At 33.9% G+C, this 16,876-nt stretch overlaps 1 protein-coding gene across 17 annotated transcripts in view; it reads right to left on the bottom strand.

Moving 5' to 3' along the window:
• WDPCP (WD repeat containing planar cell polarity effector) overlaps window positions 1-16,876 on the bottom strand; it is a 487,362-nt gene that overhangs the window by 263,099 nt on the left and 207,387 nt on the right. For 15 of the 17 annotated variants that reach the window (XR_012422331.1, XR_001484464.4, XR_012422332.1 and 12 more), the window contains 2 exons: window positions 11,823-12,011; window positions 8,343-8,466 (listed from right to left, as the gene is read on the bottom strand). Coding sequence is in view for 13 of the 17 variants with exons in the window: in XM_015433598.3 (XP_015289084.2) it covers window positions 8,343-8,466; window positions 11,823-12,011 (313 nt within the window). In the remaining 4 variants the exon portion in view is untranslated. Of the gene's footprint in view, window positions 1-6,570; window positions 7,956-8,342; window positions 8,467-11,822; window positions 12,012-16,876 lie in introns of those variants that run through there. The other 2 variants (XM_074011664.1, XM_074011666.1) reach the window with 1 other exon arrangement.

Raw genomic sequence — 16,876 nt, 5'->3', positions numbered from 1 at the left:
ATAATGAATCAAACTTCTTAGGATTTTAAAAAAATGTTAAAATTTCACGTATTCAATGGTTACAACTATGTAAAAAAAGCATTTGATAAAAAGGACTGAAAAAAAAACAACAACAACATAGAAAAGAGTTGTGTGAATACAGCAATGGAACCTCACTTGCCAAAAACATCTTGGGACTGTGGTTTACTTTATAGGAGAAACATTGATTAACAATTTATTTCATGTGTATAGGACTATTTAAATCTTCTACTTCTTTTTTGGTCAGTTTTGGTTTTTATGTACCTAAGAAATTTTCAGTTTTCCCCATTTTTCAAGTTTGCTGTCATAAATTCTTCATGGTATTCCCTTTACTTTTTTTTCTGTTTGACTAATCTTGAGTCAAAGAAGAAATGTTTAGCTTTATTAATCCTATTTTATAACTTTGGTTTTTGTTACTTTATTTCTAAACATATCTTTATTTCCTTCCTTCTTTCTTCAGATTTATTTTACTGGTATTTTTTGCAAGTTTTAAAAATTTCATGGCTCATTAATTTTGAGTCTTTCTTCTTTTCTAAGAAAAACGTTTTAAATATATATATTTCCCTTCATAGCCCTGTCTGAGAACTCACTTCTGAATTTCTCACTCAAACTCAACATTTCCAAAACCAAACTACTACTCTTTTCCCACATACCTATTCTTTCTGGAGCCTTATCAATCTTGTCAAAAACAATTCTGTTTTTCCAATTGCTCAGGTCAAAACACTTGAAGTCATGCTTCACTTCTCTATTATATTCTTTATCCAATCTGTTAGAAAATCCTGTTATCAAAACCTTTAATATGTTCAAAATCCACCACTCTATCTTCATTCCCTTTGCTACCAATCTGTAATTGGCCACCATTGCTTACTCAATTACTGCAATAGCCTCCCAATAGGTCTCCTTCTCCTTGACCTTCTAAGGACAATTCTCAACACAGGATCTGAGTTATCCATTCAATAGATAGTTTCAAATCATCTATTGAGTTCCCCTATTATTCAAGAGAATACTCTCAATTCCTTACAATAATCTACAAAGTCCTGTATGACCTGGCCACTTGCTGCCTCTCTGACCCATTGTCTCATTCCTCTCCTTCTCATTCACTGCTCCAGCCAAACTGCTGGGATTTAACTAATATTTTACCTTGTTAGTGAGGCCTTCTCTGGCAATCTTTTTTTTTTTTAATAGTATGATTCTTTATTTTGTAAAACAAGCCTCCACTCCCCCAAAAAAGCCTTTTTCATAACAATTTGTATTTTCCAGGCCCAAGGCTAAGGCTAAGGCTAAGGTGAGATGAATGAGGAGAACAAGATAATTTACCTCAGGAGTAAAATTTAAGAAATCTGGCAATCTTATTTAAAACTGCAGTCCACTCACCCATCATCCAATACTTCCTAGCCCTGTCCCTGCATGTTCACTTTCATGGCACATATCATTACCTGACATATTATGTATTTTACCCACTTATTTATTGTATTAGGCCATTCTTGCATTGCTATAAATACCTGATGCTGGGAAATTAATAAAGAAAATAGATTTATATAAGAAAAGAGATTTAACTGGCTCATGGTTCTGCAGCCTGTATAGGTAGCATGGTGCTCAGCTTCTGGTGAGGCCTCAGGAAGCTTTCACTCATGGCAGAAGGCAAACGGGGAGCCAGCATCTCACATGGCAAGAACGGGAGCAAGAGGAGGGAGAGCCACCTACGTTTAACCAACCAAATATGGTCATTTGGGTCATGAAAATAGATCCCTTATGGTTTGGTGCTGTCCTTGTGAACTCACTATCACAGGGAGCACCAAGCCATAAATAATCCACCCCCATGATCCAAATACCTCCTACCAAGCCCCACCTCCAACACTGGGGATTACATTTCAACATGAGATTTAGGCAGGGGCAAATATACGAACTTTTCTTTTTTTTTTTTTTGGTCTGTTTTGCCCTTTGCCATATTCTTAGCTAAGTGCCTGGCATGTGGTACTCAGTAATTAATTGTGGAGTAAATAAAAATTACTCCTTGAAATTTTCACATATTGCCAGGCGTGGTGGCTTACGCCTGTAATCCCAGCACTTTGGGAGGCCGAAGCAGGTGGATCACCTGAGGTCAGGAGTTCAAGACCAGCCTGACCAACATGGAGAAACTCCGTCTCTACTAAAAATACAAAATTAGCCAGGGTGGTGGCGCATGCCTGTAATCCCAGCTACTCGGGAGGCTGAGGCAGGAGAATTGCTTGAACCCGGGAGGCGAAGGTTGCAGTGAGCCGAGGTTTGCACTCCAGCCTGGGCAAAAAGAGCAAAACTCTGTCTCAAAAAAAAAAAAAAGAAAGAAAAAAAAAGAAATTTATGACCTAGAATATGGTCAATTTATATGAATGTTTATTCATGGAAAAAAAGTATAGTCTCCAGTTGTTGGACTCTACACATGTCCATTAAGTCAAGATTTCAATTATACAGTATTGTTCAAATCACCTATTTCCTGACACTTTGTTTGCTTAATCTATCAATTACTAAATGAAAGGAGTTAAAATTCTTTAACTATTGACAGTGGACTTTCGTTTTGTGTACATTGAAGCTATGTTACACACATTTAGAACTGTTATATCTTCCTGGTGAATTGATTTTTCTGTCAGTATTGATCTCTAATAATCTCTACTAAAGATTTTGCTTTAAAGACTATTTGTATAACATTACCACTATAGGCTGGGCACTGTTTGTGTACATTGAAGCTATGTTACACACATTTAGAACTGTTATATCTTCCTGGTGAATTGATTTTTCTGTCAGTATTGATCTCTAATAATCTCTACTAAAGATTTTGCTTTAAAGACTATTTGTATAACATTACCACTATAGGCTGGGCACTGTAGCTCATGCCTATAATCCCAGCACTTTAGGAGGCCGAGGCAGGTGGATCACCTGATGTTGGGAGTTTGAGACCAGCCTGACCAACATGGAGAAACCCCGTCTCTACTAAAAATACAAAATTAGCCAGGCGTGGTGGCACATTCCTGTAATCCTAGCTACCTGGGAGGCTGAGGCAGGAGAATTGCTTGAACCCAGGAGGCGGAGGTTGCAGGGGTCCATGATCACTCCATTGCACTCCAGCCTGGACAACAAGAGTGAAACGCCATCTCAAAACAAACAAACAAACAAACAAACCCATTACTACTATATTAGTTCTCTTTGGAGTATTTATCTGGTATAAATTTTTTTACATTCTCTGACATTTAAACTTTCTTTGTTTGAGGGTTTTTTTGGTTTGTTTTTTGGTGTTTTTTTATAATGACATACGGTCTTGCTCTGTCGCCCAACGCAGTTGCAGGAACAAGGCTCACTGCAGATGTGAACACCCAGGCTCAAGCGATCCTCCCATCTCAGCCTTCCAAGTAGCTGGGACTACAGGCATGCGCCACCATGCGCCTGGCTAATTTTTAAAAAAAATGTTTTGTAGAGACAGCACTGCTCGGGCTGGTCTCAAACTCCTGGGCTCAAGCGATTCTCCTGCCTTGGCCTCCCATAAATGCTGGGATTACATGTGTGAGCCACAGCACCCAGCTACCTTCTCTGTTTTAGATGTCTTTAAAAAAAAAAAAAAAAAACTGAGGAAAAAATATGTTTTACATTAACAATGATTATTGATTTTTTGATTCATTCCTAGTATCTCATCGTGAGTTTTCTATTTTCCATCTTTTTTCCCATGTTTCTTCCCCTTCATGCTGCACTTTCTCCTAATTCTTGCCATCTTTGGGGTTTTTTTCTTTATCCAACGTTTTCCCTCTCCTTGCTTGAAAATTATATACTCTATTTCTTTCCTTTTAGTGATTACCCTAGAAATTCTGTATTTCACTTACTAAAATCTAGAATTAATAAATATCTTTATCTTCCTCTTGAAAAGTATAAGGACCTTAGAATGCTTTAACTCTCTTCACTCCTCTTCTGATTTATATGTAGTTATTGTCCAAGATTTTAATTTTTAACCCCCTGAATTAGACATTGGTGTATATGCTTTATAGGATCAATTTTTATTAGGTTTCCACAAGTTTATGATTTTTTTTTTTTTTTTTGTCTACCATTCCTTTTGCATCTCATGACTTCCTTCATTCTAGTTGTCTCAGGAAGGATGCTGTCCCATTCAAGGGTTCTAGATTTATGTATGGATGTCTGATGCAACCTCCCATTCTGCATGAGCTCTCAGTTATGTCTCCTATCCTCTGAGTAGCAACCTTTGTAAACCAAGCACCTATCTTACTGAGAGCCAGAAGATGCCCTCCAGGAGAACGTTGAGTTTGCTTACTCTTGTGGAATCAAGCATCCTTATCATTTCAGCCTGTTTCCCTTACTTTACTGCCAGCTCAACCATGCTTTCAATAAATATTTTGAATATACTATCTAGCATTTTTTGGATGATCTAACTAGGAGCTTTTCTCTAAAAATCATTCTATCTTGTTGCCTTGAATGTTCTCAGGTTAACTTTTTTAGTATTCACGTTCTTTAAAATGATTTCATACAGATGTTGTATTTACTATATATGTTCCATCAGTGAAAAGTATAACTGAAAAAGCCATGTATACATGGAATTGCTTAAGAACTGTTTTAGTCACAAAATGATTTTTGTTTTGCCTATCATATATATTTTACATAAGCTAAAAGCCATTTCCAAAAGATGGCCCTTTTTTTCTGAGTTCTAAGTGTAAATATTGACTCTAATATATTATCCCCAACATCTTATTATAAAAATTTCCAACATAGAGCAATGTTAAAAGATTATCTACCATGTGTATTCTGACTTTATCATTTTATAATATTGCTTATCACATATCTACCTATCTATCCCTCTATTTATCCATCAATTCATATTACTTTTTGTTGTTACATTACAAAGGAAAATGCTGACATCAATACATTTCCCCACCAATATTTCATAAACAAAAAAAAATTTATATCTAGGCAATAAATCTCACATTCCCCAAATTTTGCTTAACATTTTTATAAGCATTCAAAAAGTACAACTCTCTGTGCCACAATCACATAACACCATTTGAGTCAGAAAACAACAGTCTCACAGTTAACAAGGGGGAAAAGTTAAAAATAAATTATTAACTTTTTATAATACATTATATTTCCATGTTAGTAATAAGCCTCATATGTGGCACATTCATTTGAAATGTTTGCCCTTTCATTTCATCAATATTTAGGGGTCCCTATTATAGTTTCTATTTGTTTATGATGAAAAGCTCTCACGTGCCATCACTTCCTTGTTCAGTACTTGTGGAAGACTCTTCAATTTCATGGAGGCAGCTGACTAATTACCTTTTAAACTTAGTCTAGGCAAAGTTGCATTTACCTTCTGTAGGTAAGTGTCTTCCAGTTTAATGATTTTATAAATTAGATTCTATCATCTCTTTAAAATTTTACGTATTATAATAAACACTTTATTAGCTACCATATCAAGACTGTGCTTCTACCGTTTTCTCTTCCTATCTTTAACATTAGGAGCATAATTTACATTTCTAGGGAGCATTTCTTTATGAAAATTGATCACTTTGAATGCATACAAAAAGACAAGAAGTGAGTTTTCAAGTTTAGATTTGTTTGAATTTGGAAAAAGGCTTTCAGGTAGTTTTTTATATTTGTTAAAGACAAAAAAGACCAAAAAGTATAAAGCAATGTCTGTAGAATTCCTCTCCTCTCAAGAGAAAAACAAAATTGTATATAAAATTTTTATTTTAATAATCTACATGGTATACTTGTGTATTATCACAAATTCGTACTATGACCTTACCCTTCATATGCTGGATGAAATTAAAACCAGTTTAGTATTTTACTCTTTATCAAAATAATCCAATCCAGATACAGGCAATCTGAGTTCCATGTGAGTAATTTTAGGCACGCCCCTAATCTCTGTGGGGCTACTTTTCCTCATCTTTAATTTAAAATTCCCTATGATGGTCTTTTGTTTAGAGCTTATTCCATTATCTAATAAGGTTTCTTTTTTCAGAGTATTAAAATATTGACTAACCAAAGGACAGAGAGTAATGTAATTCTAGCACTTCACAAATACGAAAAGGTATTTGGCCTGTTTCTCTTCCCCTAAGCATGAGAACTTCTTGGTAGCACATTAAACAAAAGAATGGTTCCAACTTAAGCTATCTCATTTAATTTCTTCAAAACTTTTGTTTCTTTTTTCATAATACTGTATAGCCTACTATCAAAAGAAGAACTAATAAAACATTCATTATAATTGAAATAGTAGCAAAGTATGCAAAAGAAGAAACATGAAAAAGCTAGTATACCCCAAGGGAAAACATCTAGTTCCAGATGTAACCACACAGAAAAGCTAGAGAATAATAATAATAACAATAATAGTGACCTTATCAAAATATGTCCAAAAAATAATTAGAAAACCATTTGAGAAAAACCAATGAACTAAAAATTGCACATTAGTAGAATAGAGCATCCTAGAGCCAGCAGGATGGTTACAAATATGATGCTTATGCAAACACTAAATCACTGTATACAGTCTCAGAGGCCAGAGACAGTGAGGACCAAAGAATATGCTTCCAAAACTTCTGTTTTATTCACTTTCATCTTTTTGGGCTCTTTAGGCAGGAGGATAATTCATTAATTTTCCCCAGAAACAGAGAAACAAATATTAGCAATGAGACAAAGAACAAAGCTGTAAGTCCAAATAAATGTGACGTTAACCCCAGGACTTTCACCATATGTTCATTCACAGAAGACAGCCTCATTTATATGAAGAGTCTTGGAATATGCTAACATCATTCAGATGAAAAGGCAAGATTCAATTACATATCATAACCCTTGCAATATTTTAACATTTCTCAGTTTCTAAAATTGCTGTTTTCCAGAGGCTTCACTGCTTGGTAGACTTCAAAATGCCGCTTTATATATAAAAATCTAATTATAGAACATGAATATTTACACAACAATACAACTTCTCAAATCTTGACCAATCTGAAGTATCCCCCTTCTTTTTGGGCAGTCAAAAATAGTTATCAAATAGTCTACTCTTAAGTGAATAAAAATTTCCAGTTATTTTATAAGCTAGGATCTAAAAAAATATACAACCAATAATAGATAAATGGTTTTAAGGGAAGAGTAAGGAACAGGGAATCAAAATCAGTTCAAAGATCTGGCACCACCAATAACTTGTTATTCGATCTAAGCAAGCCACTTATCTATGCCTCAGTTTACTCATTTGTTAAATGATACTACTGCTTTAACAGGGGTTTCTGAGAACAAAATAAGAGAATATACATCAAAGCCCTTGAAAGAGTGAAAACACTATAACAGATTATATTTTAGTAAAATTAAAACTCTAAACTCAACTCCGTGATGTAATCCTCCTTTTTGGTACACAGTTGAAAACTCTGTTACTTTCCATTATACAACATATCCTATACAAAAGTATACTATACATATATGTATACATATATGCAAAAATGCACAGACATACCTATATGTATGTGTATATATACACATAGTTAAAAATAATTTTTAATATACCCTGATATTTACCACTCATCTTAAGAAATACAACATTAACTAATACCTTGGAGACTATTACATGCTTATTTTATCATATTTCTTTTCATTCACTCCAGACTGCTTTAAATTGTGTGCTAATTGCTTGCTTGCTTTTACTTACAGTATTGCCACATTTATATATGTATCCCTAAATTATCCATGCATTCATCTTCCTTCTGTCCATCCATTAATCCTGATGTCTGAACTTCATTATATTTTTCCTTCAACTTCTGCAATACTTAGATAAATTTCTTGACATTATTTTTCACATTATTTTCTAAGGTTAACAAAATTTGTTATACCCATTTGAAGCAGAGAAAATGGGATACCGTGAAGCTAGAAACTTGCCACATTATATGAGCAGACAACAGACAAGTTTTTCTACAGTAAGTCTGAAAGAAAAACAAACCAATGACTGTCTCAGAGCTTTACAGAACATTCATATTATTAGACTTCAATTAAAAAGAAAATATTTACTTAGTGCTAGTAGCACAATTCCAGTTAATATTTCTACATTGACTTTACATAGCTGATATTTGTTCTTTCATATAAAGGGGAAGGGTAAAAAGTACTGATGATATAAAACCCCCAAATAATATTCAAATATTTCCTTAAAATGAAAACAATAACAAATTAAGTAAGATCAAAAGAAGATGTATATTTCTTTGAAGAGATGGACTGTTAGGAAACATGTAGCCTTACTATGGAGTATTTTAAAGAGGGTGTCTCCTGAAATAAGTAATTAGTCTGACACTAATCAATCCAAACATATCATTCACCTGAGCAAGTGGTGGAAGAATCTCCTTGCATATTTGCTGATTTGGTCTCTATATTTCAATATAGTGGTATCCAGAAGTGGTCTTGTTGGAGCATAGAAGGTTCCAAGGCTTGCCTCAAGCTGTGCTGTGGAATTCAAACATAGCAGCACTAAAACAAGTGAAACTCCTTCAATTACAACAAAATACTCGTGTTTGCAGTCAGTCAGGTTTTGCAAACTTGGATGAAACGTGAGCTTGCAGGAAAGATGAAATTAAAATATGACAGCTGGTACAAAAACAAACCTGTGTATAAACTTTCACTTGAGGCAAAGCTGACAATGACTCTGAGCAACAAAAAGCTGTCAAAACTGAAGAAATCCATAATGAACCAACCTCTCACCACAAATGGGTAATTAAAACAGTGACTCATCAAAGTAACACAGTTTGAACCAGTACTTCCAGTAAAATCAACTCACAGTGTGCTAAATATTTATTCTCTTGGGCTAAAAGGAGAAAACTGACCTTTCTTCATTGGGAATTGGAATCGATATAGCAGAAATGTTTTTTAAAATAATACAAATAAACAGCCATATTGGAGTAGAAATATGTCTCTACTGCAATTTTAAGACAACCGTGAATGTCCCTATATCTTCCCTAAGTTCTGCCCTAAACAGCAAAAGTCTTGGTTTTATCCAAGTGTGAAAACTAAGACCTCTGGGAGAGGAAAGAAGGACTGGAGAGGCAGGTTTTAATAAACTAGAGGGCTAAGATTGGGGGAAAGGGCACATTTTGCCTGTTTCACAATTTTGCAAAGACATGCTCATGGGACTAGGTTTTTTTCCCAGAAATATCTGGAAGTTAAGTAATTACCATAATGGTGAGAGTAAGAGTATGTATGAGAACACGACAGTTCACAGTAAGACTCCTCTGATTTTTATGCTACTAGCACTGGGTTGAATAAACAATTCCTTATTTAGGAAAACTCTTTAGTTTTAGGCATATTTGGGTTTGAAAGTATTAAATGCCTCATCAAAATAATTACTATGGACTTGGCTAAGCTGTTAGTAATTTCTTTTTTTAATCTCAAATCTAGACAGTAAAGTAAGATGAACTTTAGGGGTATTTTCTTTCAAAGCAGCAGTCAATTTAGATTAAAATTGAATGCAGCAATGCTATTGTAAAAACAAGCCAGATTCTCTTCCCATTGCTTGTTTTCTTGACAGCATGTTTTGTACATCTGAAATGTTCGAACCTACATGGAATAGTCATAACTCCCAGCACAGTTATAGATTCATTAGCTAGCGCAGCTTGATGTTTAAGGCAGAAATGAAGATCTCAAAGATAACTACAATACGGCTACAAATAAAAGAGCTCACTGGGTTCCGCTAATAAAAGGAAACAAATTACCATGTCAAATTTGTTAGATTCAGATAGAATAAGTCTCAAGAGAGAAAAAAAATTCTGAATGTTTTAGAAATATGTTTCACAGTTACTTGGGGGGAAATGCACATACCTACTTAAAATGTACATATTCTGATAACCCAGCATCATGCAAAATTTTTTTTTAATAGCCTAGTATCATACAAGCTTTTTATTTCCCTATCTCCCCAATATGGTTCCTTGAAAATATCAAGAATCTGATAATGCCCATTTGTATATTCCCTAATAATCTTTCCTATAACACAGTAATCTTACAAGACAAATTCGCTAAGGTGCTAGCAATTTTCAGTGTGCTGAGAGTCAATATTTTATCTTTTCGATATTTCTTCTTTAATTGTAAATTTATGATCTCTTAACATAAGCATTCTTTAGGGACCTTGCCTTTTAAAATTTTTTCTTTCTTTTTTTTTTAAGTATACACTCAGTCATTACAGTATATCAATACTAAGAAATAATTAGTTAAGATAACTCTGCAGGCAGCAATATTATAGTAGTACCTTATACCCTAAAATTATGGAGTTACACTCTTCTTTTTATTTTTAGCTAATACTCATTGAGTACCTAAGTAGTGGGCCATGCACTAGGCATTTTCTCATTGTAAAAATACTGGAATTTCTTGGCCAGGTGCAGTACGGGCTCATGCCTGTAATCCCAGCACCTTGGGAGGCTGAGGCAGGAAGATCACTTGAGGCCAACCTGGGCAACATAGTGAAACCCCTCTACTAAAATTAGAAAAATTAGCCGGGCATGGTGGTGCACATCTGTAATCCCAGCTACTCAGGAGGCTAAGGCAGGAGAATTGCTTGAACCCAGGAGGCAGGCATTGCAGTGAGACGAGATCATGCCACTGCATGCCAGCCTAAGCAACAGAGTGACACTCTGTCTCTAAATATATAAAGAAAAATATTGGAATTTCCCTAGATAAATTTTAACTACCTCCAAAAAGAACATTCAATTAATATTAAATAAATATTTATTGTGGGCCATGTGTGACTTGGGCCAAGACCCATGATATAGATTTCTCGGAAGAGCATGTGCTTACTAATTATTCTTCTCTAAAATTACTAAAATGAAGGTTACCTATAAAATTCTCTCCAAACAACTTGTTTATTTTGGCAATGTAATAAGGTGGGATAAGAAAAATCTATAAAAATGTAAAGAAATAGAAAAGAAAAGCTCTCCAAGTAAAGACCTTTTGACATATTTCCTGTTCCTCCTATCTTGTAAATTACCTAGGGACAGTTTCTCATTGGCCATGATTTTCCGCCATTAATGTCAGTGCTTACTACAAAGATATGAAAGATGCAAATGTTAGAATGTTTAGATGCATTGTACATTAAGTAAATAACTTACAAGAAAAATAATACTGGATAATTGGCAAATAGATTTATTTCATTATTGTATGTGTCACAGCATTCCCCACTGCCCACCCCCTGACCTTAGCTTTTTTAACTTCTCTTTTAAAATTAAACATCTTAGATCCCGATAGACAAAATTACTTATTGGGCAAAGGTAAGGAAATCCAAGCAGGCAGAAGAGAGAAGAGTGTCACAACTATAAGTCAGAATAAGGAAAACAAGAAGGAGCAGCCTGGGCTACAATTCAGATATACAAAAAAAGTAAGTGTTAAGGACTATTGTCTGGACAGAGGACTTGGGTGTGAGAAAAAAAATTGATGTCTAATGTGAGGGAGGAATAAAGACCTTTATTTGGTGCTCTTTGTCTAGCAGACCTCACGGAGTACATGAAATTTTTGATCAAAGTTTGAAATCTGAGCACGTTCCATCTGTGAGCTTAGACTGAATTGTACAATGACTGCAGTGTAAGTTCCGACATAAGCATATACAGAAAAGTTGTTCTTTATGTTGACAAATACTATACAGTAAGTACAACATGGGAGCAATTATTTGATATCTGATCCTTTCAGTTTTAATAGAGCACTAACATTTTTATCATTTATTCTCCAATGCCATGACTCAAAAACAACCTCAAAAAATAACTCAATAAAATATATTTCATGTATATACAAAACCCATCTATGAAAAACATTTCAAGTCTGACCTTCTCTCTCTGGAGTGAGCTTCTGTCTAAGAAGATGGTTTACAATGGCGCTCATGCTGATAAAGCACTGATGGCCCAGAGTGTCCCAGTTCATGCTGCTCAGGATGTTTATTGCCTCACAGATCTCATCACAGTGAATGTACTGGAAGATGATGTCTACCAGGCCCAGCTGTCCTTGAGTGAAGACACCTATCACAAAACGTGGAAAACCAGGTGAATCTTTTAAAATAAAAGTAGAATAACAAAAAGAGTTAACTTTTCCATAAAGAAAAAAACCTATATTGCTTGCATAAGTGCTAGGAATGTGGGACTGATCTCCTTCTCAACTAATATTTGCTGTAAGATACACTGGTACAACAAAAACACATCTGTTGATCCTTTTAAAATGAAAGAAAATTCACTTTTACTCTTAGGACCAAGAGCATAAAACAAAGACTGGGGGGTGGTATTCTGTTGTGGTTTTACTGTCTTTTAAATATGGCTGACCTCATTTGAAATTAATAATTTCTGTGTATTAAATGACAATAAGTACTAGAGCTGTTAAACAAGATTTTTTGCTTGTTTGTTTTATGTAACTTTTTTAATCTTTTCAAAATGGTAGGTTACAAAATCTTTTTTTCTTCAATGTTTACTGATTAAAGTCTAAAAAACTTCCTCTCAGTACAAATAATCATGAAAGAAAATGAAAAAACATATGTGAAATTACTTTCTAAGCCACAAAGTATTATAAAATATTACTGTAATTCTTTTTATTACTATCATCATCATTTAACTGGAATAGTTATAGGCTTCAGGATTTTAAAAAATGTATTAGTTCATGAGAAAGATGCTAAAATTTTTCATACTAACTTCAAATCACATCAAAATGAAAACTTGTGCTATTAACAGGACTCAACTTGATAGGGAATCTGGGGAATTGCCCTGACTATACTAAGCAGTAAAACTTTACTATTCCTTTTGTGTTGGTAAAATCAAAGAATGTGACTGTCCAAAAGCCTTCATGAGCCTGCAGTCAAGCATTGGAAGTCCTCATAAATCAGGGTGGTTCCTTAGCAGTAGATATTAATCCATAGGAACTTTGCAGGAAACCAAAAATATCTGAAGTCTGTTAACTCCACCTATACCCTATTAATACTTCTACTAGTAACAAGAGAAAGAACTCATCTATTGAGAAGAAAAGCTAACATATAATCATAATAAAATCATTGAAAAGTGATAAAGAGAAAACCTCAAAAGGCAACCACAGAAAAAACAAATACACTGGATATACAAAAAAGCAAAGATATGAATGATTACAGACTTTGCATCTAAAATTATGTAATCCAGAAAACAATAACAAGACATTTTAAAAGTACTGAGAGGTAAAAAGTAAATTAATCTAGAATTCTACACCTTTACAAAAACGATCCAAAATTCATGAAGAAAGATAACAATCCTTAAATTCACCTAATAACAGAGCTGTGAACTAATAAAGCAAAAATGGACAGAACTAAAAGGAGAAAAACCCAGATCTAAAATCATAATTGGTGCCTAGGGCTGGTGGCTCATGCCAGTAATCTGAGCACTTTGGGAGGCCAAGGCAGGCGAATTGCTTGAGGTCAGGAGTTCAAGACAGGCATGGCAAACATGGCGAAACAGTCTTTACTAAAAACACAAAAATTAGCCAGGTGTGGTGGCAGGGGCCAGTAATCACAGCTACTCGGGAGGCTGCAGCAGGAGAATCGCTTGCATCTGGGAGGTGGAGGTTGCGTTGAACCGAGATCACACCACTGCACTCCAGCCTGGGTGACGGAGTGAGACTGTCTCAATCAATCAATCAATCAATTGATCGATCAAATTATAATTGGAGATTTCAGCACTTTTACTAATCAAGAGAATATGTAAGCAAAAAATTCATAAGTATAGGAAATACTTGAAAAACACTATCAATGAATTTGACCTGACATTTATAAAACACTGCACCCAACCACAGTAAAATACATTCTTTTTAAGTGCACACAGAACATTGAACAAGATAGAGCATATTCTGGGTAATATAATGAAGCTAAATACATTTAAAAGTTTTAAAATCATAAGAGCATTTTCTCGGACCACAACAGAATTAAATATCAATAAGAAAAATTATCTGGAAAATCTCCAAATATTTAGAAGTTAAGCAACATCCTTCTAAATAACCTATCAGTCAAAGAAAAAAATATCACAAAGTTTATTAGAAAACATTTTTAATTGAATTAAAGTAAGAACCAAAGTAAACAGAAGGAAGGAAATAATAAAGACAATAAATAGGAAATAACAAATATAGAAAAATCAATGAATTCAATAGCTTGTTCTTTCAAAAGATCAGTAAAATTGACAAACTTCTGTCTCAGCTGAGAAAAAAGAGAGATGATACAATTACCAAAATAAGAATGATCACTACAGAACTACTGACATTGAAAATCAGTGAATAATTAGTTTTTATATGAATAAATATAACCTAAATGAAATGGATTCCTTAAAAGACCCAAACTATCAAAGCTCACTCAAGAAGGAATAAACTTGAATGGCTCTATATTATTTAAATTTGAAGTCATTGTTAAAAAAAACTTTACACATATACACACACACACACACACACGTGCACCAATGCACACACATAATTAAACACGACCTGCATATTAAGATGTGTTCACTGGTGAATTCTCTCAAACATTAATGGAAGAAATAATAAAGCCAGGAACTGTGGCGCACACCTATTGTTCCAGCCTCACAGGAGGCGAAGGTGGAAGGACTGCTTGAGCCCAAGAGTTTTAAGTACAACCTGGGCAAGATAGCAAGACTGTGTCTCTAAAAAAATAGTAATACGTTAAAAAAAAAATTAACAAAAGAGGAAATAACATAAATTCAATACAACTCAAATTACAAGAGAGAATACTTCCCAACTCATTTCATGTAGTTAGAATTACACTGACACCAAAAATGAAGATATTACAATAAAAAGAAAACTACAGACCAATATTTCCCATAAATAAACACAAAAACCCTTAATATTAGCAAATCCAGCAATATATTAAAAAGATAATATATCATGAATAAGCAAGATTACTCCCACAAATGCAAGGTTGCTTAAACATGTGAAAGCCAATCAATATAATTTACCTTATGATGAGAAGAAAGAAAAAAACCCTATAATCATTTCAATTGCTGCAGAAAAAGCACTTGAAAAAAATTCAACATCCACTCAAGATGATATATGTCAGCAGACTGGGAATGGAAAGGGACTTCCTCAATGTAATACCATCATACTTATAGTGAAAGATTGAACTTTTTCCACCAAAGATTGGAAACAAAGCAAGGATGTCCTCTCTTACCATGTCTATTTAATATTGTACCAGATGTCCTAGCTGTAAGAAGTGAAGAGAATAAAATAAAAAGCACACAGTTTAGATAAGATGATGTAAAACTTCTAAATCCAGTTGTCATGATCATCTATGTAGAAAATCCTAAGGATTCCAAGTCACTTCAGCTAAGAATGAGTTTAACAGGATTGCAGGATATATGGTCAATATTTTAAAATTTTATTTCTACATAATCCCAATGAACAATAAAAATTGTAATTAAAAACATTTACAATATAATCCAAAAACATGAAATACTTAGGGATAAATATAACAAAGCATGCACAAGACCTTTACACTTAAAATTATAGAACTATGCAGAGAGAAACTAATGAAAACCTAAATAACTGGAGAGAGGTACTACTTTTATGGATTAGGATACTCAATATTGTTAAGAATCATTCCTCCCTAAAATGATCTGTAGATACAACACAATCTCAGTCAAAATCCCATCAGGTGAAACAAGCCAGTTTCAAAACCATATAGAAATGGAAAGGATCTAGAATAGTCAAAATAATAGGAAAAAGAAGAATAAAGTTAAAAGACTAACAGTACCCGATTTCAAGACTTACTGTAAAACCACTTAACGTAAAGCCACAGGAATTAAGTCAGAATGGTACTTGCTTAAGTACAGACATTTAATTCACTAAAAGACAATACAGTTATTGATAGGTCAAAGTAATTCAATGGGAGAAAGAATACTCTTTCTGACAACTGGTGCTGGAACAATAAATATTCATATTAAAAATTAATCTCAACCCATACCTCATACCATATGCAAAAAATTAACATGAAATAGACCATAAACCTAAATGTAAGAGCTAAGCCCACAAAACTTCTAGAAGAAAATCCTTGTGACCCTACATTAAACAGTTTTCTTAGGACATGAAAAGCAAAAGCCATAAAACAAAGAACATTATGAATTGAATTTCATTAAAATTAAAAACTTCTGCTACTTTATACACAATGATAAAATAATGAAAGGGTAAACTATAGGCTGAAAGAAGATATTCACAATACAAGTATCTTACAAAGACCTTGTATTCATAAAATATATATAAAAAAACCTCTTACAACTCAAGAATAAGTAAACAAAAAATTCAATTAAATTTGGGCAAAAGATTTGAAGACACTTCATCAATTCCAAAGACGCTCAATTCCAACAGTCACCAGAGAAATGCAAATTAATACCATGACACACTTACTAGAATGGGTAAAATTAAAATGACCATTAATTTCAAGTGTTAGAACTTGGAGCAACTAGAGTTGCCATAAATTGCTGATATGCTAAATGACACAATCATTTTAGAAAACAGTTTCTTCTAAAGTTAAACAAACACTTAGCATATGGCCCAGTCATTTTAAACTTGTAGGTTTTTGACAAGAGAAATGAAAATATATATTCATATAAAGATTTGTAGATGAAAGTACATAGCATTTTTAATCTGTTAGCAAAAACCTGGAAACAAACCAAATGTCCATCAATATGTGAAAGGATTAAAAAACTGTGGTACAGAAATACAAAAAACCCTCAGAGGATATTAGAAACACCTCTATGCACTCAAGCTAGAAAACCTAGAAGATACGAATAAATTTCTGGGAATGTACACCCTGTCAAGATTGAATCAGGAAGAACCTGAATGCCTGAACAGACCAATGACAAGCTCCAAAACTGGA

This window comes from Macaca fascicularis, chromosome 13, assembly GCF_037993035.2.
Source record: "Macaca fascicularis isolate 582-1 chromosome 13, T2T-MFA8v1.1".
Lineage (NCBI taxonomy): Eukaryota > Metazoa > Chordata > Mammalia > Primates > Cercopithecidae > Macaca > Macaca fascicularis.
The sequence above is the reverse complement of the archived record's forward strand: the minus strand, read 5'-3'. Positions and strand labels throughout refer to the sequence as shown.